General features: G+C 41.2%; 1 protein-coding gene across 2 annotated transcripts in view; it reads right to left on the bottom strand.

The window, feature by feature from the left end:
- RNF217 (ring finger protein 217) overlaps window positions 1-19023 on the bottom strand; it is a 138536-nt gene extending 119513 nt beyond the window's left edge. Inside the window, exon 1 of one of the 2 annotated variants that reach the window (XM_054491767.2) lies at window positions 17609-19023. In XM_054491767.2, the coding sequence (XP_054347742.1) occupies window positions 17609-18490 (882 nt within the window). In that variant the 5' untranslated portion in view covers window positions 18491-19023. The remainder of the gene's footprint in view (window positions 1-17608) is intronic. The other variant, XM_054491766.2, reaches the window with a different exon arrangement.
- Window positions 19024-22790: the final 3767 nt, after the last annotated feature.

The following is a 22790-nucleotide window of genomic DNA, read 5'->3' as shown; positions in this document are numbered from 1 at the left end:
TTAAATTGAGTCAATTACTGCTCCTTAAATTACATTTATCCAGATATGCAGAGAAAACTGAGAAATCAGTAATTAAACAAACGTACAGAGTTTATGTTCTTCTAAAATACAGACAACATGCACATGGAACGTATCTATTTTAAAGATAAATACTTGAGGCTTTCTCATAAATTTTTTAAAAATCACACTGACATTTTACTACCTCCCAATGAAATACTATTGGTTTTATGATCAATATAGAGTGTAATTAGAGGGAAATTTCAGGACTCTATGAAATTAACAAATCAAAGTATGGAGGGAGGGGCAACTCAGTCATTCAGCATAAAATCAACAAAAAATCTTTGTTTAAGTTGTTACTTTATCACTCTACTCTAACCAAAAACAAAGAAAAGGACAGGCACAATCAAAACAGCTATTGTATGGTTAAACCATAACCCCAAGGCCTTTGCCATTAAAGGTAGAGGATGTGGAACTTACACCAGAAGGGAACACTGTTATATAAAAAAAATTAGAAGGAAGAGAGAAATATGTGTAATTAAATAGGAATTAACTGGGGAAGCAAATGAGGTATCCAAAACAATTCAACAAACTAAAAACAAGAACTAAATAGAATTACCAAAAAATTCCAGTAACATTCTCTTAGAACTGAAGGTTGGCCAGTAAGACCTTTGTTATTTCTGGGAAGGGGAGGGTGGTAGTTCCTATTTGTTTTAAAAAGTAATGAAGATAAACTGTTGAGCATCAAATTAACGAAAGACTAAAAAAAAGCAAATTGCAAAATATTGAGAAGCAGAGGATGGCTCAACTTTTTTGAAAAAACTGATTCTGACAATCAGTGAAATAATTATGGACATCTTCGCAAAAGATGTCTCCAAATTTTTTGGCCAGTGACTTTTTACGTGTCTCTGAAACCAAACATTAAAAACAAACAAACAAAAAATCCCTCCGAGATGGGTAAAATATGAGAGAATCAAGTTGAACAGAGGCTAATCCTACCTTGCTTGAAAGATAAAAACTGCAGCTGATACACAGAGTTGTAAAACCTGGGATGTCTCAACAGAAAGGCTGCAAGGATGTTCTGCTACACTAAAGACAATGCACTTCCAACACTTTTTAAAGGCAAAGATCCAGTAAGTGACAGGACATGAGACAGAGCCATCTCCACCACTTGTACACTAGTGCAAACCACTGTCACCTCTGACTACTGCAATTGCCTCCCAACCCATTTCCCTGCTTCTACTCTTGCCAACTCAACCCTTAAACACAATTCATTCTCCACACAGAAGCCAGAATCTTCTTAAAGCACTAATTGTCATGTTACAGCTCAAGTAAACTGTCCGAAGATTTACCATCATAGTTGAAATAAAGTATAATTTCCATGGAGGATCTATACTATCTGACCCTATTACCTTTGTAAGTAATCTCTTTCAGATTCCCCTCTGCTCTCGGTGCTGCTGCAACCTCATTGCCTCCTTCAGTTCTTAAAACACGCCATGCCTATGTCCACCCAGGCTTTGCACACTTGCTCAGGTCCCTCTGCCTTTGGTGCTCTGCGCTGTGCTGGTATCTTTGTTCTGCTGACTCTTGCTGTCACCATTCCGCTCTCATCTCTCTACCTGTATTTGCCACACTGCCTTTCTAAGCCCCTCTCCAGTCATGGTCACTTGCACACCCTCTCTATTTCAACATGCTTGCTTGCTCACTTAGAGAGCTGCCCACCCCTAACTCCTTTCTCCTACCCTCCCTGTGCAGCAACAACCATTTTTCAGACAATAGCCAAGTTCTAACTTTTTCTACTCCTACAAAGACAGCTTTCTCTTCCTAGAACACCTTAAGTCAACAATCAGCATCACACAATTGATAATAACAGGAGACAGACAAATTTGTAGGCAGACAGGGTCAGGTCCCTGGTGAAACCCAACCCTCAAGCCAAGACAGCCTGAAGCCTGAAAACGAAACTGCCAGCTCTGGATAGAGTCAATGACCAGAGTGAGAACTTCTATCACCATCTTACACTCTCTCTCTCTCTATTGGTTTCTTCTGGATGATACCTGTTAGCCAATCAAATGGTGCTTTTTCCAAAGACCACCCATGGACCAATCAGCATGCCTTCCCCCATTCCAAGCCCATAAAAACCTTGGACTCAGCCACACAGGCAGAAAGGGGATCTGCTTTCAGGGTCCCCTCTCCGCTGACAGCTTTGCTTCTGTTGCTCAATAAAATTATTCTCTGCCTTACTCACTCTCTGTTATCCATGTACCTTATTCCTCTTGGTCACGGGACAACAGCCCAGACTTGCCGAGCTGTGGGCACTGAGAACAAATGAGCTGTAACCCTCCCATTCACTGAGCTGCAGGCACCAGGAATGAATGACCTGTAACCCTCCCTTCTGCCCACTGAGCTGTAGGTGACGAGAATAAAGGAGCTGTAGCACACTCTCGCTTGTCAGACTATGGGATAAAGAAAGCTGTAACACATTCCCACTCACTGAGCTATGGGATTGAAGAGCTGTAACATTTCTTGGGGACTCAGACCTTAGGACTCCACAAGCAAGAACTGTAACACCCCTTGGGGCTCCACAACTGCTGGCTTCTCTGAGTTATCAGGTGCCACCGCATTCCCCTCATCTAGTTGCTGGCACCCAAGGTGGAAGCCGCTCACAGCATGCCTGGTCGATCCGTGGGCTGAGCACAGAGCCACGGTGGGCACAGGATCTGGTCTGGGGCACAAGTAGAATGCAGCCTGCCAGGCTAAGCAGGCGGAGCAAGCCCAGAAGTCCCCGAGCAAGGTCCAGGCAGAGGCAGCGGTGGCCAAAGAGATTTCTGACTGGTGAAGCAGCACAGAAGGAATCCCATAACACAATTTATTCATATACATGGCCCAATATTTGCCTGGAGAGCTTTATTTTAACCTACTAAAGCTCCAAACTTTCTAAGAAGATGGACCATGGACTACTCTATAGGGACACAGTTTATTTTTATCATAATGATTAGCATAGTGCTAAGCAAATATTTTGTGCTCAGTATTTTTTTTAATATTTTTATCATTTTATCTTTAACAGAATAAGAATATGCCAGCTCTCCTCCCTTTTGATTCTCTTAAACCAACTGTATACTAGAGAACAGATCTACCAAGGTTTGACCACAGTAAAAAGAAGGAAAGTCTTAGCCAGTGGAAGAAAAGATTTCTCTATGTAAAATCTCTGCAACTCACTAATAAGCTGAACATGTGCTTCAATTTGTTTTTTCAGAAGACGTGATGAGATTAACAGTAATTCCTCCATCTTGTCTCAGTCACAGTCTTATGACCAGAAGCAGACACTTTACGATATGACTGTGCACGGTTAAGGGTAATTTATGGCCACAGGTCAGCATGTTGTTAATGAGGCTGTGAGGAGACTGCCTGCTTGACACTGACCTCCTTACCACCCTAAGCAAACCAACAGAGCTCTATCAAATCCATTTAGATTGTAATAAGCCAAAAGCATATTAGAACAGAGCAATCTAAATGCTCCCATGATTTTTTCAGCATCTTAATTTTAATACATGAATTAATGATATAAAACATTTTGCTGACACCAGTAATTGTGAAAGCAATGTTTTAGAACTGGCTTCATTATTTTATAATCTTTGTTCAGCATTTAGTGATCCTAAGCTTCTAAGGTCCATGTTCAATTTATTTTAATACTTTGTTTTAACAACTATTATAACTGAAAAGATACCTCATACAGGCAAAGAGATGCGCAAGTATGCACTGTTGCTTGTGCTTTCTAAATCATTATACTTACTTTGGTGTCTCATCTATCAATTATGCAAAGGTTGTGGCTGAAATTCAGCTAGTACATTTGTACTTTCCCTGATGTCAATCTTGCAACTAGTCAGAAAGTGTTAATGTTCTATATTATTTTTAAAAAGGGTTAATAACTCTCTCTGAAGCTCTTCATTTGGATGATTTTTAAGCAGGATGGAAAATTCTGATTCCAAGTTTTTAGTTTGTAGATACACTAGTGATTTTAAAGAGAAAAGCATGTATGACCAGTTTGTTTTCAAAAATCTTGAGAACAAACAAAAAAACGAGCAAAGTATCAGGAAAAAATTACTATCCTTTCAGGGTTTTCCTGCTGAGCATTCCTTCCAAGCTTTCCCTTCATCTCGAAGGAAAAGCCTCAATGATTCAAAAGGTGACATAATAAAAACTAAGAACAAAAGAAAGGTAAACCCAACGGTTATCTATTCTGGTTGATTTAAGCTACACCTGAGGCCAGATACATTGGCTCACACCTGTAATCCCAGCACTTTGGGAGGCCCAGGCAGGTGGATCACTTGAGGCCAGGAGTTCAAAACCAGCCTGGTCAACATGGTGAAACCCCATCTCTACAAAAAGCACACACAAAAAATTAGCTGGGTGTGTTGGCACGCACCTGTAGTCCCAGCTACTCGGGAGGCTGAGGCAAGAGAATCACTATGAAGAATCTATCTAAAAAAATTAATAAATAGGCCAAGAGTGGTGGCTCACACCTATAATCCCAGCACTTTGGGAGGCCGAGGCAGGTGGATCATGAGGTCAGGAGTTTGAGAGCAGCCAGGCCAACATAGTGAAACCCCATCTCTACTAAAAATACAAAAAATTAGCTGGGCATGGTGGCAGGCACCTGTAATCCCAGCTACTTGGGAGGCTGAGGCAGGAGAATTGCTTGAACCCAGGAGGTGGAGGTTGCAGTGAGCCAAGATTACATCACTGCACTCCAGCCCAGGCGACAGTGTGAGGAAGGGAGAAGGGAGGAAGGGAGAGAGGGAGGGAGGGAGGGAGCGAGTAAGGGAGGGAAGAAACTACACTTGTAATACATGAACTTAACTGGAAATGACTAGGCTTAGATTTTTAAAAATTAAGATCAGCAAATATTCCCCTTGTGACAAAAAATAACCGTGAGAACTTGACAAACAGTATATATACATATGTCTATGTATACATATATACACACATACACATATACCATATAAGTTTAACGTAAAGCACCAACACTTGAAGACACATGGAATATACTTCTTTCTTTAATTTTAGGAGCCTATTGTTTTCAAAGTGTTTGTTTTAAAAAATATCTTGAGGAAGAAAAATGATAACATAGGAAAAATATTTTTTAAAAATCTTGAGGTGGAAAAATGATAACAGGAAAAATAAAACACTGAAGTTAAGAGTAAAACTAGTTAAAAGTAGGATTAAATGAGAATTTTGGGATTGCCCCTATTGTTTTCCACCAAGAGCATCTCTGGCAAGAGAATCAAAGTCACTTTTCCCACTTTGGTTACATATTCATATGAAAAAACTGGACTGATTGCGGTGGCTCACACATGTAACCCCAGCACTTTGGGAGGCCCAGGTGGTTAGATCGGTTGGGCCCAGGAGTAAAAGATCAGCCTGGGCAACGTGGCAAAACTCTATCTCTACTAAAAACAAACAAAACATAATTAGCCAGGCATGGTGGTGCACGCCTATAGTCCCAGCTATTCGAGAGGCTGAGGTGGGAGGATTGCTTAAGCCTGGGAGTTAGAGGCTGCAGTGAACCATGATTGAGCCACTGCACTCCTGCCCAGGCAACAGAGTGAGACACTGTCTCAATGAATGAATGAATAATTCATTAATTAATTCCTTTCAAAAAGATGGGCTACAATCTGGCCATATCAGAGTCACTTGTGATTTCACCCAATAGCTCTACTTACACGAACATAAATTAATAATACGCTAAACTCTAAACATTAGGAAAAATGGCTTACAAGCAATTGTTTCATTTTTCCTGCTGTTTTAAATTGTTAAGCAACCGGGGGAAAAGCTAGGGTGATTAAACTTGCCACATACAACTCAGAGCTCATGAGTTTCATGAACACTGAGTGTGGCCAACAATCGTGAGTAAATAAAGCAAGAATCAATACCACAAAAAGGGAAGCAATTTGCCAGGTAGCCTATAATTAGCTTTTGAATCTTGTAGTAGAGAATATTATTGAGGCAAATAGCTTAGAAAGGTTTAAAAAGGGATTAGTCATTCACATGAATGAAAAAGCCCAGAATTTAGTTACCTGAGCCAGGGGGCAAAGGTAGAGTGGGGCAAACATAAGAAAAGCAACATGCCTCTTCTGTTCCAGAGAATACAGATCTCTAACAGGAAGAAACTCGAGGACAACATCTATGCTTCTGGAAATATAAACAGCTATCTACTCAAGAAGATACAAATCACACGATAACATCACCCACACAAACCAGAATACCACAAACTGTAGGCCAATTTCACAAAGATTGACTAGGATGGTTAATTCTGCAGTGTCATTAGATACAACACTATTTCTATACAGAATATATCTAGACTACAAAAAAAAAATCTGTTACATGAACTCCTTTTATTAACAAAGATATTCCTAAGTTTTTCAAATATTTTAACTACAGCTGAAGCTGTAATTTTGATATACTCTAATGGAAAGGAAATTATGCTATACAGAATAATATTAAGTGTTGTTAATCAAAATTATTGGAAGCTGACCCTGACACCTTGACGTATTTCAATTACAGTGGAACTACCTAAAATATTTAATTTTATAAGATAATAGCTTTCACATAAGTTTTCTTTAAAACTACATGAATCTGTATTATTAAATTATTTAACGATAAAGCACAAAAAACACACCACCGAAGTATTTACCAATAGAATGATATGAATTGCAAATATTTAATTATATGATTGAAAAGACATAAAATTTTTTTAAAAAATTAAAATTCAGGCTCAAAAGCTAATTCACCACATTCTTGATTTTTCTCTTAAGTAGTGGAGGTTTTAAAATATGGCCCCAACTTCTCTGACACTTGCCCAAAATAAGTTGAGGTCAATGTCCCTTCCCCTTGAATCTGGGCAGGCTTATGCCTGCCTCACCAAAGTGATGCTGAGGGCCTTCCAAACTTAGGGCAGAAAATGTCATGCAGCTTCCACATCCCTTGCGATGCTGGCTCCGGGGGAGGCCAGCCTGCAAGTAAGAAGCCCTGAGACTGCCATGTTGTCAAGGCCATGTGTGGGCACTCGGTAGACAGCCACAGCTGAGCTCACTGACAACGGCCGGCATCAGCTGCCAGCCAAGTGAGTGACCTGACATCTGACTACAACCGAATGAGAAACCCCAAAAGTGAACTGACTGGCTGAGGCCTTCCCAAATTCCTGACCCACAATGTCATCATCAAAATAAAATGGTTCTTTTTTTTTATGTTCCTAGGTTCTGGAAGAATCTGTTAAACAGGAGACAGTAGCCAGAAGAGGTATTGTAATTAAAGAAGACACACCTCAGTGATAGATGGGATGCTAGCATAAAGACTCAGGCCACAGTAGTTCACTGGATTGATGCAAAAGTCATTGAGGTTTCTGCCATTACTTTTGCACCAATCTAAACAAATGAATTCTGGAATAAGATGCCAAAAGTTCAGATTCAAATAGTTACCTTACTTTTTATAGCAAACATATTATAATTTATTTTCAATCATTCATTCAGGCTTTAACAAATATTTATTGAGCACCTATTCTCTTCTGGGCTCTGCGCTAGGTGCTAGTTATGAAAGTAGCTCAAAGAATAATGGGGGAGAATCAAGGTAATAAACATCAAATTATCACATATCATATAATTATAAAAATAGGTAAATACAGTGGTGGCAGAGTAAAAAGGACTCTAAGAACCTTAACAGCAGGACTAACTCAGGCTGGTGATATAAGGAAGACTGAGTCAGTGAAGCGAAATTAACCATGAGAAGAACACTCTATGGCTGGAAGGAGGAGAGCTGGAGTGATAGAATAAGGGACTGAAGAGGATGCGGAGGCCAAATCTTATCCACAGTGTTATGAGCTGGGATCTCTATGTGAAGCAATGAGGAGGTCTTACAGGTTTTTAAACAAGAAAATGAAATACTGAAATTTTCATTTAAAAATATCACTTTGCCTATCTACTCAAATAGTTTACATATTGATGATATTAGCTCCTACTGTATTAATTATTTGTGGAATAAATCTAAACATCCACTCTACTTATAGAGTATATGTAACACACAAAGTGTTAGGAAATTAGTAAAAAACAGATTAACAGATTAATAATGTCTTTACATGCATCAAGCTTTGTAGTCTAATGGAAGCACAGAGCAGAAAACAGACGATTTAAATACAGTGAAACAAGAATAATTGTATAGAAGATTCTTATATAGCTTGATAACCTTAAGAGGGTTATCAAAGAATATAGGAAGGATGCTTAATCTAGATATAGGGGGTCAAGAAGATTCTCCCAGAAGAATGTCTAAGCTGAACTAGAAGAATGGGTGTGAATGGGGCAAAGAGAGTTAGGGCAGCAAGGAAAGAAAGAGGATTCCCCTAAGACAGAACTTCATGTCAATAAAGGCAAAGGCTCATAATTCAGAGTCATGGAGCATTCAAAGAAGAAAAAATTTAATATCTCTATAGGTGTAGTGGGACAGTTGAGAAAGAAAGCTCGGAGGGACACACAGGAGTCAGAATGCACAGGGACATGAGATACTGTTATAAAGATTAAATTCTAATCTATTAGCAAGAAGCAGGTGTTGAAAGGCTAAGAAGGAGAGTGCCAAGACTGGTCCAGCATTTTATAAAGAACCCTCTGGCGTACGTGTGGAGAGTAAGTTGGAGAGAGCCAGGAGAGCATCACTGGGACCAAGTAGGAAGCTCTTGTAAGAATCCAGGAGAGAAATGGTAGAGGCCTGAGCGAGGGAAATGACAGCAGAAATAGAATCAGTAGAGAAGAATACAGATACATTTTAAAGATGAAGAATTGAAAGGACCTGGTGATTAATTAGATGTGGGAGATAAGGGAGAAGAATAGCTCAATGATGACCCTCCAAGTTTCTGACCTGAGTACAACAAATGGAAACAGGGAATCTCAAAAAAGAAGCAAGGCTTTGAGCACGTGGCAAACAAGGGGAGGAAAGGGGGGTTTAGTTTTGAGAAGTTAAGTTTAAGGTGGCTATGTATGGGACATCCACTACAATTGTTCAGGAGAGAGATGGCTATATGACACTGTTGACTGGGGATACAGATACAGATTCGGGAATCAACAACAGGTAGGTGTTACTTGAAACCATGAGAGTGGATAAGATGGCCCCACTAACAGTATATAAAGTGAGAAGAGAAGAGGTTTAGCTCAGGACCACGCAGACACCAACATTAAGAGATGGTAAAATACAAGAAAGTCTGACAAAAGGAATGACCAGAAACTTAGGAAGAAAACAGGAGAGTATGTTGCCATTAAAACTTAACAGTAAATCGGCCGGGCGCCATGGCTCACGCCTGTAATCTCAGCACTTCGGGAGGCCGAGGCGGGAGGATCACCAGGTCAAGAGATCAAGACCATCCTGGCCAACATGGTGAAACCCCGTCTCTACTAAAAATACAAAAATTAGCTGAGCTTGGTGGCACGCACCTGTAGTCCCAACTACTCGGAAGGCTGAGGCAGGAGAATCGCTTGAACCCGGGAGGTGGAGGTTTCCATGAGCCGAGATCATGCCACTGCACTCCAGCCTGGCAACAGAGTGAGACTCCATCTCAAAACAAACAAACAAACAAACAAACAAAACTTAACAGTAAATCAAATCAAATCATAGCTTTCCTAAGCCAAATTCCTCTTGATTTCCTTACAAGTAGATGAGGCTGAGTTTGGCTGTAATCTCTAGATGTAAGTTTGAGCGGGAGCCTTTTGCTTCCTCAAAACATGTAATTAAGTGTCTTCTCCTTCTTGGATTGGAAGACTTGTGCTTTTTGTACAATATATGTATCAACTTAAAAGAAAAAGAAAAATATAAGTTTACCTTACAAATGAGATAATCAATTTAAAGAATGTCAAAAAGCCGTAGGTTTTAGAGCCAAACATCTGAATTTCACTTCCACCTTTGCCATTCCCTTGCTTTGAGATTTTGGGCAAGTTATTTAATCTCTCTAACCTTGAGTTCCCTCATATAACATTCTACTACCTGCAGTACAAAAACAGAGTTGTTCCTGTTCTTTTGAACCCACTCTAACCTGAAAACCATCCCATGGCTGCCAGTGAAAACAGCACTGCTCAGTTACCAATAAACTCCTTGTTGGGAAATCTGATGGTTAATTGCAAACCTCATCCTGCTGGAACTATCAGAAGCATTAGACACATGTGATTATCCCTTTTAAAACACTGTCTTTGGCTTCTGGGTAAGTACTCTCAGTACTCTTCTTGCCTAATTAGCCCACTCCCTTTTAGACTCTTTGCTTGTTCTTTCTGATGTCTCAGACTCCGTATTTGTGAACATTGGTATGCTCGGACTCAATCTCCAATCCTTCTTCTCTAGCTACTGACACTCCACAGGTGACCTCATCCAGTCTAATAGCTTTAAATACCATCTATATGCCATCCACGTTCAAATTTATATCTTCTGCTCAGATCTCTCTTCTGAATGCCAGACGCCAACTGCCTACTCAACATCCCTTCATGAATGTCTAAATGGCACATCAAATTTCTCATTCTCCCTAAACCTAGTCCTCCTACACTATTCCTCATCTGATTAAACGGCAACCCCAGTTTTCTAATCGCTTGAGCTCAGAACCTGACTCATGCTTGACTCTTTTTCTCTCATCCCATGTGCAATCATTGGCATTCTGTCAGTTCTAACTTCACAATATATTCCAAATTCAACCAGTTCAAACTGCGTTCGCCTGTATCACTCTAGTCTGAACTGTATTGTCTCTCCTTTGATTTATTCCATAGTCTTCTAACTGATCTTTTTACTTCCACTCTCGACTCCTACAGTATATTTTCCACAAAGAGATGGAGTAATCTCTTTTAAAGGGAAAGGCATATCTGGTTAGTCTGTTGCTCAGTATCTTCTTACAACATCTCACTTTAGGGAAATGAAGATACTTGATGGGCTTAATCCCTGCCCGACCAGCTTTCCCCACTCCTCCTGCTGTCTTCTTTTTAGCACTACCCACTTCATTCTCTATGCTTCGGCCTCACAGATCTCCTTGCGATTCCTGGAAACTCGCACGTATGCTTCTACCTTTGGAACTTTACACCTTATTATTCTATTAGATATCCTCATGGTTTGTTCCTTCACTGGCATCATGAAGATCTCTTCTCAAAAATCCCTTCGTAAAACATACCCTCCCTGACAAGCCCCCCCAAAACTATAGAGTTATCAAGGAAAATCCCTCCCCAGTATCACTCTTCCCTTATTTCTCCTTCTCCATAGCCCTTATTATCTCCTAATATGCTAAATAATTTACTTATCTCATTTTCCATTTCCACAGCCTAGCATATAATTCCATGAAGTCAAGAGCTTTAAATGTTTTAGTTTCTTGTATCCCCAGAGCCTAAAACAGTGCCTTGTATGTAATAAGTATTTAATACGTAAGTGAATTAGAATTAAATAAAAATACATGTAAGAATGTTTACAAGATAGATGTCCAATAAATGGTTTTTCCTACTATTTGTAAAAACTTGCAAATTCAAGTGCAATTATCCCAAAACTGGTGGGGCAAATAGTAGTGATAAAGTTGATAGAGAACGATATAAACTAGGAGTCATTCTCCCATACACATTGAATTTTTAAAGCAAAAATTCAATTTGGGAAGGTTCATTTTGCTTATAATGTAAAACCCTTCTGACAAACTGAATTTGAAAAAAATAAACATTTTTAAGTATGTCATGAATGATTCAAAACAAACTGAGCAAAATTATGTTTTCTTTTATATAAAGGCAGAAAATATTTTGAAATGAACAAAATATGTACATCTTTATATTTACTAATATATTTCCAGCAATCAAACATAGCTGAGAAATATTTATATTAAGAAATGAGTAATAGATTAAACATAACAGAAGGAATAGTAAATGAGATTAATAAAAAGTTAGCTGGTGTCCCAGAACTGGCTTAATAAAAATCTCCCAGAGAGAAAACAGATCCATAGCTGTCTAGTAACTTTTTTAAAAAAATCTTATTTATGCCATCAAATAAAGCTGGGGAAAATACTGCCAACAAGGCTATAAGATGGTTCCTTTAGGACATTTAATACATTTATAGAGTATTTCATGGTGCTTATCATACAGGTACCCCAATAAATGTTTGTTAAATGCACAAATAGTACACTAATAAATGAATAATTATAAGAAATTACCGCTCAGGTATGCCTACTTTGTCCATCACAAACCCTTAATAAAAAGCTGAGGGTTTAAATTCTAGTGATCTCTTTTTTATGTCTTTTGTATCAGGAGTTAAGGAAGAGCCTTCAGGTATAAAAGCTGAGCTCTAGGAGGGAAAAATCACACTCTAAAGGTATCAGCTGATGCCTTAGGTCAGTGGTACTTGTAATATTATTTGAGATATTTCAGGCAGTGGAACGCAATGCAAGGTTTCTCTATCTAGCCTCATCTCCAGACAGCTGGAAGAGAAAGGAAATACCCTTGCAGCATGCCTCGGAAAAAGTCCTGCTGGCCCCAGGGCTTAGCACTTGACAGAGGATTCCTCTAGAGAAATCATATGCCAATTAAAATCAGATTTCAAAAAGTAAAAGAACAAGGAAAAGAAAAAAAAATTATTAAAGATAAATGATGTAGAGAGTGGAGGAAAATAATGGAATGAGTAAGGCATGAAAGCAAATGTTACTGTACCCCCAGACACACACACATACACACACACACACACACACACACTTTGCACACAGAAGGATAAGTTTAAATATGCCTTAATTCCCACTTTTCAAATTTTTAGAGTGACCTCAAAACAGATTTCAGTCTCATATTATTCTTCACATTTTCAGGACTACCAAAACCACGCCGGGCATGACAGGTTCTATAAATTCACCTGTGTGAAGACAACTGCATTCAAACTCAACACTGAACACAATGGTTTCCAAAAACATGCAGGGTGCTTTAAGGTTTAAAAGAAATGAATTTCTGGGGCCAGGCACGGTGGCTCATGCCTGTAATCCCCCGGCACTTTGGGAGTGTGAGGTGGGTGGATCATCTAAGGTCAGGAGTTCGAGACCAGCCTGGCCAACATGGTGAAACCCTGTCTCTACTAAAAATACAAAAAATTAGCGGGGCTTGATGGCATGCACCTGTAATCCCAGCTACTCGGGAGGCTGAAGCAGGAGAATCGCTTGAACCCGGGAGGCAAGGGTTGCAGTGAGCCGAGATCGAGCCATTGCACTCCAGCCTGGGCGACAAGAGGGAGACTCTCTCAAAGAAAAAAAAAAAATTTTATGTTACGTTACACTTTTACCCATGAAGATATGGATGACTCATAATTTAATAATAGGATATATAAGCTTTCACCTCTGGGTCACTGACTCTAGGGTGACTACAGTAGACGGTCATTTTAGGACTTTATCATCTAGCAGCTGTTTTGTTCACAATCTGTAGAAGAAATGTGTTGCTTGTATCTATTAATACTCATTGGACAGGTGTATACATTCCAAGTTATATGCATCTGCCAATCTCTAGCACTCTTAGGCAGACAGGTGGAATCCACAACAGCTGTCACCTTCAGCAAGCCCCTTTGGCATCCTCATTTCTCTTCCTTTCTTCATCTAAAGTACTAAATATTAATATTTCATATTTTTGACAGATTTTTCTGTCTAAACCAAATCATAAAAGAAAAATATCAGTGGAAGATTTCTGAAATGAACATCGTATCATTCTACGAAACAAAGAAGGCAACGGATAATATTTCCTCCTAGGAAAATGTGGTAAAGGCCAAGTCAGCTGAGAAGGCCAATACTTAGGAGGGTTAAGGGATGTGCAGGATATTGCAGACATCCCTGGGACTACATACTTTAGCCATATTCACACATGCATACACAGGTCACTGGGAAATGTACTTCTGAAATGAATGTTCCAGATTTATGTACACGAGCAATATAATATGAATAATATAACTATCGCTGCCTTAGAGCTCTAGAGCCTCTAAATCAACATCTACTGTGGTGCTAAAGATTCATAATCTGTCAATTCACCCCTTCACCACGGCAATCAGAAACTGGATGGCAGCTACTGCACTGTATTCCACTAAGAAGGGCTCCCTAGCCATGGTCATGGCAATAACTGGAGAAGAACTATGTTCTGAAAAACAAAACTATAATTTTATACACAGCATAGAGGTATTTAAGTCACCATCTAATTTGCTATGTCTATACTGAAATATTGATGACACCTACCAATTAGTCACAGATTAGTCCATGGCACAGCTGAAAACATACTGTCTAAAAATCCATATTCCTATCTTCCAAGTTCACATCTTCTTTCAAAGAACTGTGCAACTCCTTTTACAAAAATATTCAGTTAACCAGGCAATAGTCCAACTCACATTTAATATGCATTTTAATGTTGGCATAAAATGTTTAATAGGGACTCTTTTATTTTCTTAAATGATGTTAAATAATGCACTATGTGGCACAAACTAAAAGAAATGGTGGAAAAAAGTCACTAATAACTCTTAATCTCAATACATCATTTTTTTCAAAAGGTCTTAAGAACCCTGAAAGTTTAGGCTTGACACATTTGCTTCTGCCAAACCTAAGAGACCTTTTAAGATGAGAAAGAAAGCACTCACTATTCCCTTTTGATGTGGTTCAGTAGGGCAACAAAATAACCATGCAGTTTGACTTTGTTTTGCTTTGGAACTGGTGAGTTATTACAGATTGTCTGCAATTACATTTCATTGATGAGGAAATTAAGGCATAGAGAGGTTAAGTGACAGAGAAACACAACCTTTGAGTAGAAGGGACCTTAGAATTGACACAGATCAGAAATATTACAACCACAATCCTGTATCTTTACCCAACTGAAAAAGGCTATTTTATGTATAAGCTAAAAGTTTATCTAAGCTCCTTAATTCTAACAACAAACTAAGCAAACCTGTTACTTTTGTCCGCTTTAAGCCTTTGTCTTTTGTCTTAAGTATCAAGAAGCTCAGAATAGAATTTAGTGCCAATGCAGAACACCACTTCCTAGCGTTGGTTTCTGGGGCAATCTCAGGCCTTTCATAAATTCAGTAGGTTTTGGTTGCCCATCTGTTATATACCAGACAACACTGTAGATGCTAAAGATACAGACGTGTACAAATCATGTAAAAACTTCTGTCTTGACTTAATTACTTAAGTGTAAGACAGAGTATGTTAGTGCTATGGAGAAAATGAAAAGCAGGAAAAAAGAGAGAGAGTGTGGGGTGAGGCTCAATTTTTAAAAGGGTGGTCAGTAAAATCACAGGGGATGATATTTGAATATAGCCCTGAAAAGGAGTGCAGTGAGCAGATAAGAGGGCCATGGAGGGAACCTTCCTGGAACAGGTAAAACCAAGTACAAAAGCCCTGAGGTGAAAGCATGCTCGGTATCTATGACTCATCTTCTTGTTGCTGTTTATTATTTTAAATAATGTATATTCTTTTTTTTTTTTTTTTTGAGATGGAGTCTCACTCTGTCGCCCAGGCTGGAGTGCAATGGTGTGATCTTGGCTCACTGCAACCTCCGCCTCCCGGGTTCAAGTGATTCTCCTGCCTCAGCCTTCCAAGTAGCTGGGATTACAGGCATGCGCCACCACGCCCAGCTAATTTTGTATTTTTAGTAGAGACGGGGTTTCACCATGTTGGTCAGGCTGGTCTTGAACTCCCGATCTCAGGTGATCCACCCGCCTCAGCCTCCCAAAGTGCTGGGATTACAGGCGTCAGCCACCGCACCCGGCCAATAATGTACATTATTATTTATTGAAAGTCCCAGCAAATACTTTGGAAGGTCAGGAACATACATACAATCAGAAATGCTGCAGACAAGCTTCAGATACTATGTCACTGCAGAGGAGTTTTTAGTGGTTGTACTGTACACTGCAGTGACCACTTGACTATGTCCCTCTGTCTCCCTACTACCATTACTAAAACTTCCTAAAACTAACTTATGAGGTTTAATAAAGAAAAAGAAAACTGCTTTGAGGAAAGGGCCCACCATAAGGAAATCAAACTGCTAGGTAAAGTACCCCAAGCCACAATGACTACCTCCCTTGAATTTCTGGAATGTGCATCCAGCATTTAACAGTAAGTGCTATCTGAAATTGTTACTCTATTGACATCTCATCCCATGCTACCTTGTATTGTTCTTTTGTACACATCTGCTCTCACAGTGACTTCCCTGGAGCCGGGCTTATATTTTGGAAATGTCTGAATCCCATCACAGGGCAGCGAAATCTGTTTGAGGATGACGATACAGAAACTACCACAACCAGCAGCAGACATTCCTCCTGTTTTAAGAATCTCTGTAGATAAAGCATGAAAGAAACAACAGTCTCTCAGAGGCTTTTAAACGATCTCAACTATTTTAGCCAACTTACTGTTTATGTAACATACCGTTTTAAGTCTTTGTTTGCATTTTCAGTTAGGGACTGTACACACTTTCAGTCTAGACCCAAGCATGAGTTAGCCACAAAACATAGAGGAATCACATGGTATGGAGCCCTGTTCAGTTTGTCCCAGCCAATGTTATTAAAAACACTATGATGTGCAAGGGACTCAACATGAAGCTACCACATATGGGACTCTAAGACATTGTCCAGACAGTCTAACAAGACAAGCAGACACGAAAGAAACAACTTCAGTGCATGTAAGATAATATAAGATACTGTGAAAGTATATAAGCAGTGACTTGGAGGGTGAGGCAACGCTTCACAGAAGAGTTGGCACCTGAACACACAGGGTTTTGAAAGATGAATAGGCCTAGGACAATTGGACACAGGATCAAAGGGCATCCAGGATTGTGCAAAACACTGGCAGAAACATCACAGATTGAGAACTGCTGGAAGAACGCATTCACCGTCAGTGAAGGAAAGCTGGTCTGGTGCACTCTCAAGCTTTCCAAGAAAAGAACCAAGTTTTCAAATAAAAGCAGAGGAAGAAAGTTTCACCAGTGCTTGTTTTGAGAAACCTCTTAGCCTCTCTTTGCTTTGTTTTGCTCTTTCTGTTTTGCTTCCCTCTTAAAGAGTGCTGGCTTAAAACCTCAGTGAAAAAAAAGTACTTCAACTTTACTGTGGAAAAAGGAAACTGAAAAGTAGGCAAAGGCCAAGGGATACATTTTTTTAAACATTCACTCTCCTGGAATATATAAATGAAGCAAAATTACAAATTCATGTATTATGGGTCTGAAATATTTATTCCAATTCTTTTCTCCACCAGCTCCATAAATATTTATTCTATGCCCACTGCTTGTTAGTTTCTGGGATACCAGGCCGATGAGGCACTCTCTTGCTCTCCTCCTTTGAGCAAGCTTGTGCTTGCAATCCTGTATAAGAAATCAGAGGAGGGCAACAACTTGTATCTTGTGCCTTCTACACATGCCAACCATAGCCTGAAGTTCACAGCAAAGTTAAATTCCAGTTAGGTAAACCAGTGAGGTCAAAATACACTTAACAACTGAGACGTGAGAAACTAACAGAGATCCTCAGTAAGTGTGTCGGCCACCTCTTCGCGCGAGCAGGGAGATCAGATCGAGAGCAGGACCTCCTCGCCAGTGATTTGGAATGATAAATGGGGAAGAGAAGGGGGTGAAGTTACCTGGGCGCTCAGGTAGACTTTGAGGCACTCCTCGCACACGGCCTTCTTGCAGCAAGGCAGGGGCTTGATGGGCTTGTCTTCCAGGCACACCCGGCACATCAGCACCATGAGGGGCGCATAGGGATCCCCTACACCGCCCAGGCCAGAGTAGGGTGGAGCTCCCAACAGGCTGGGCATGGAGAACGGCTCGGGCGCCAGGTAGAACTCCAGCTCGATGCTGCCGCCGTCGGGGGAGAGGGAATCCGTTGGGAGGGACAGTCGGGGGCTGGGGAAGGAAGAGCGGGTGCTGGGAGGGTTCAACACTGGCGGAGCCCCAGGTGGCGACGCGGGCGGCGAGAGCTGCTCCGAGGCAGGGGCCTCGGGCAGGTCGCTCTCCACGCAGTACACAGAGCAAAATACTTGTCTCTTGGCGAGGGGCGGGCGCCGCTGACCCAGCACGTCCAGGACCAGTCCGTCGGCGGCCCCCGCGCGGGTCCTGGGCTCCAGCTCTTCGCCGGGGGGCGCCTCCTGCTGTTCATCCCCTCCCTCTTTTCGATCCCCAGCTTCCTCCTCTTCCTCCTCCAGCTCCAACTGCAGTTGCAAGGTCTGGGGATTGAGAGGCCCGGTGAGTGCCAGTCCCGCAGGCTGCGCCGGTGCTCGGCTCTTACTCCAGCCCGGGGGCCCCAGGCTCCTCGCGGGCTCCGGGGCGCTGGTGTCCGCGCAGCCCCAGTCGCTTCCGCAGCCACCGCCGCTCGGCTCGGCGGAGGCGGCGCGCAGCGGGGGCGCCCGGGCGCTGTCCCCCTGAGGCCTCGGGGGCTCAGGGTGGCCCGCAGTGCCACTGGCCAGGGTCTGCGACTCCTGGGGCCCGCCGCCGCCGCTCACCGTGCTCTGCTCCTCGCCCATCGCCGCCCGCGGCCCGCGCCGCCGCTGCCCATCCAGCCGCCGGGACCCCCACCCGGCGCCGGCGGGCAGCGGGGGCAGTGGCTCGGCTCGACTCGCGGCTCCGCTTCTGCTTCCGGGTCCTTCCTCCTGGGTTGGGACGCCCCAAGTCCCCTCCGGGGAGCCCGTGCTCCGAGGCTGCGGCGCGTGGGGAGCCTGGCCCGGCCCGCGGCTCCTCCTCGTACTCTGGCGCGGCGGGGCACCGCCTCGGGGGCGCCGAGGGCCGCTCGCTCTGGGCTCGGGTGCGCCCGCCCCACATGCAGCTCGGGGCGGCGCCGCAGCCCCAGCGAGCCCCAGGCGGGACAGAGGGGTCTGGGAGGAGACAGCTGTCAGTCCCGCGCCATCAGCGGTCCCGGCTGCCGGACGCGCGGCCCGAGGGCGGTGGTCAAAGGGTCGAGGGGCCTGTGGCGCCGCCGCGGCGCGCACCAGGAGGTGCAGCCGGAGCGCTGGCCAGCCGCAGGGCCCCTGGGGGAGAGGCCGGAGCGGGCCACCTCCCTCTCCCCGCGCTTCACCTAGAGCCCTCCTCGCCGCCCCTCACCCCACCCCTTTGGCGCACACCTCCCCACACGTACACACGCGCGCAGGCACCCGCGCACACACACACGCACACCCTGAGTGGGTGTGATCTAAGAGCTGAGATGCGCTTTCTCGCCCGGAGTTCACACTCAGCCTCAACAAAACCCTCAGAGCAGGCAGGCTCCCCTTTGGTCTTCGCATTCAGTAGAACTTCCTACAAAACTACACTCAGCTCTGGAATTAGAAAACGCTGGCTATTTAGGATGTCGAGTTCAGAGATATAATGCTGAGGATTATGAATTCTAAAAGCTGTATATTACAACTCTGTTTTTCTGCCTAGTAGAGTAGGAAGAATCTTTGAAATCCATAAATAATCGAAAAAGCACTTTCGATCTACTCCTCCAACTGGAATCCTTACAAAAGTTGATAACTAATTTAAGATTTGTCTCTTTTTCTTCGCCTACAGTTTCTTAGAAGTTTTTTTTTTTTTTTTTTTTTTAACCCTTTTCAGCATTCCAAAATGGATAGCAGAAGGTGGAAAAATGTCCTGGCCTAATTAATAAACTGGATCATTAGTGGAAATCATGGGCAGTTTCATTAGCATAACCATATTTATCCTCAAAACTGTTTCCAAAACAACAATTATATGTGAGCCAGGACTTAATTATGTGTTGATCTATCTTTATTTTACAGGAAGTATTACTCACCCAGACACTGGTGTTTTAGTTCCCTAAAGCCAGTGAAAACATTTTTGGGAAGCCAGCCCTTGTTTTTTTTCTCCTGAGAGGGAATTCAATTTACACATTCATGTAATAGCAAGGAACTGTAAAGTGTGTATAATTTTATTTTTTAATCTCGAAGTTGTTATTGGGTTGTTCTAAAATATTTTCCAAATCAGATGCAAATGATACAAAGGTGACTAGCGATGCAAACTAAGAAAGCGGTGTAATGCCAAAGAACATTTCCATCATATATGTGTGTCTGAGGCTCAGTTGCAAGCAAAGGTATGAATTCGATGTCTAAATGCCATGTCATCTGTCGGTCTGACCCAAGAATGCAAAATTCTTATTTTGAAGATTAAATGCTATTCGAGGATTCTTTTCTTTTTTATCTCAGCTAAGTGATTTCCTGGTAACTGCTGTTTTCTCCAAATGATACTTTAAGTGCGTATTTTTTTCAAGACAGAGACAAGAAACCTACTTATGTGTGCCTTTTGAGTGTGCCATCTGATGACCAAGCCACTATTCTTTCCAGAGATATAAAAGTAATCTGCGTTTTCCAGGTGACAACAGGCTAAGACCAGAGTAACAATAATGGATGCCAAAAAGTATATTCCCTCAGCGTCTATTGGAATAAAACCCCTCAAAGTCCTCTTATGGTTTTGGGAACCTCTCCTCACACACATTTTTCACTCATATTCTGAGAACTTGTTCTTCCAGTGTTTACCATTTTATTCCTTATCCCTTAGGTTCCAGCTTACTGGAAGTGGCTGTCCTCTACCCCAAACCCATTAGAAGTCCCTGCTGGGACTCCTGATGGCCGCCCATATCTCTGCTGCTTAAAACTGCAGCCCTTTATTTTGCCATGACTTCTTCCCTACAGAGTTCATCGGGCCTTTGTGAAAATAGAATAATATGTGGTTCCCTATTTCCACCCTCCAGCTTGGCCCAAACTTGCCTAAATCCTTGACCTACCACCCCTGGCATGCAATCTAGTGCTCATGGGACTCCAGCAGCATGGAAATGAATTAAATTGAAAAGTTAACATGGTGGTTCCACCATGAATTTTCTCTGAAGTGCACAAAGCACCAGTAAAGATTGTGTCGATGGGATTAATTTTTTAAAGAAGGATTGGTTGAAAATATTTTATTAACCAATATTTAATATTTCAGCAAAAATTCCATTTATCTGCCACAAGCTTAATATTCTCAAAACTCAAACCATCTGCTCCATCTCAGGTTGTATACAACTGTTGATACAATGTAAGTACTATCACTAATATCCCGCTCCTACCAATGTAAAGCCTCAAAATGTCCTAATCTGCAGTGAACTGTGTACCTTCTCTAAAATCCAGACTTCAATATCAGAAAACTATGTCAGTTTTAGAATGCTGTTTTTTCTATTATTGCCTTTCTTATCCTGGCATTAAAACATGACTTGTTTTTGGCTCCCTTGAATTTTTAAAATCATTTTTATTAATGCATAATATTTGAACATATTTGTGGGATATATGTGATATTTTGATACATGCATACAATGTGTAATGATCAAATAAAGGTACACAGGATATTCATCACCTTGAACAGTTATCATTTCTTTGTGTTGGAAACGTTTCAAATATTCTCTTCTAGCTATTTTGAAATATACAATATATAGCTATAGTCAGCCTACTGTGCTATTGAACACTAGAACTTAGTCCTTCTATCTAACTATATGTTTGTATAAATATAACCAGCTTCTCTTCATCTGCCCCTATGTTTCCAGCCTCTGGGAACTATCATTCTCCTCTACTTCCATGAGATCAACTTTTTAAACTCCCATATATCAAGAACCTGTTATATTTGTCTTTCTGTGCCTGCCTTATTTCACTTAACATAATGATCTCTAGTGCCATCCATGTTGCTGTAAATGACAAAATTTCATTTTTTATGGCTAAATAGTATTTTATTGAATATACATACCATATTTTCTTTATCCATTCATCTGTTGATAGACACTTAGGTTGATTCCATATCAACCTATTGTGAATAGTGCTATAATAAATATAGGGGTGCAGATGTCACTTTGATTTACTGATTTCTTTTCCTGCTGCTGGATAAATACCCAGTATTGAGATTGCTGGATCATATGGTAGTTATATTTTTAGTTTTCTGAGAAACTTACATGCTATTTTCTTTAATGGCTATACATATTTATGTTCCCATCAAGAGTGTATAAAATTTCCCTCTTCTATGCATCCTGGCCACCATTTGTTATTTTTTGTCTTTTTGATAATAGTCATTCTAACTGTGGTAAGATGATGTCTCATTGTGGTTTTGATTTGCATTTCTCTGATGATTGATGATGCTGGGCATTTTTTAAATAAACTTGTTAGCCATTTGTATGACTTCTTTTGAGAAAGTAAGTCTATATAAAAGAAAGTCTTTTGAGTTGATTTTTGTGATCAGCTGTGTGAGTGATAGGTGTCTAGTTTCATTCTTATGCATAGGGATTTCCAGTTTTCTCGGCATCATTTATTGAAGAGACTGTCTTTTCCCCAATATTTATTCTTGGCACCTTTGTTGGAAATTAGTTGGCCATATATATGTGGACTTAATAATATTTCTGGATTCTCTATTTTGTTTCATTGGTCTATGAGTCTGTCTGTTTTTATACAGACTTTCTTTTATACAGACAAGAGATATCTATTAATGTCCTTTGCCCAATTTTTAGTGCAATTATTATATATATTATACTGTTGAGTTTTTTGAGTTCCTTGTATATTCTGGATATTAGTCCCTTGTGGGATGAATAGTTTGCAAATATTTCCTCCCATTCTGCAGTTTGTGTCTTTGCTCTCTTGATTGTTTCCTTTGCTGTGTAGAAGTGTTTTAGTTTGCTGTAATCCCATTTGTCTATTTTTCCCTTTGTTGCCTTTGTTTTTGCAGTCTTAGTCATACAATTATTGCCTAGACCAATCTCCTACAGCATTTCCCTTACGGCTTCTTGTAGTAGTTTTATAATTTCAGGATTTACATTTGTATTTAATC

Source organism: Pongo pygmaeus, chromosome 5 (assembly GCF_028885625.2).
Source record: "Pongo pygmaeus isolate AG05252 chromosome 5, NHGRI_mPonPyg2-v2.0_pri, whole genome shotgun sequence".
NCBI lineage: Eukaryota > Metazoa > Chordata > Mammalia > Primates > Hominidae > Pongo > Pongo pygmaeus.
This window is presented reverse-complemented; position numbering and strand designations above follow the sequence as displayed.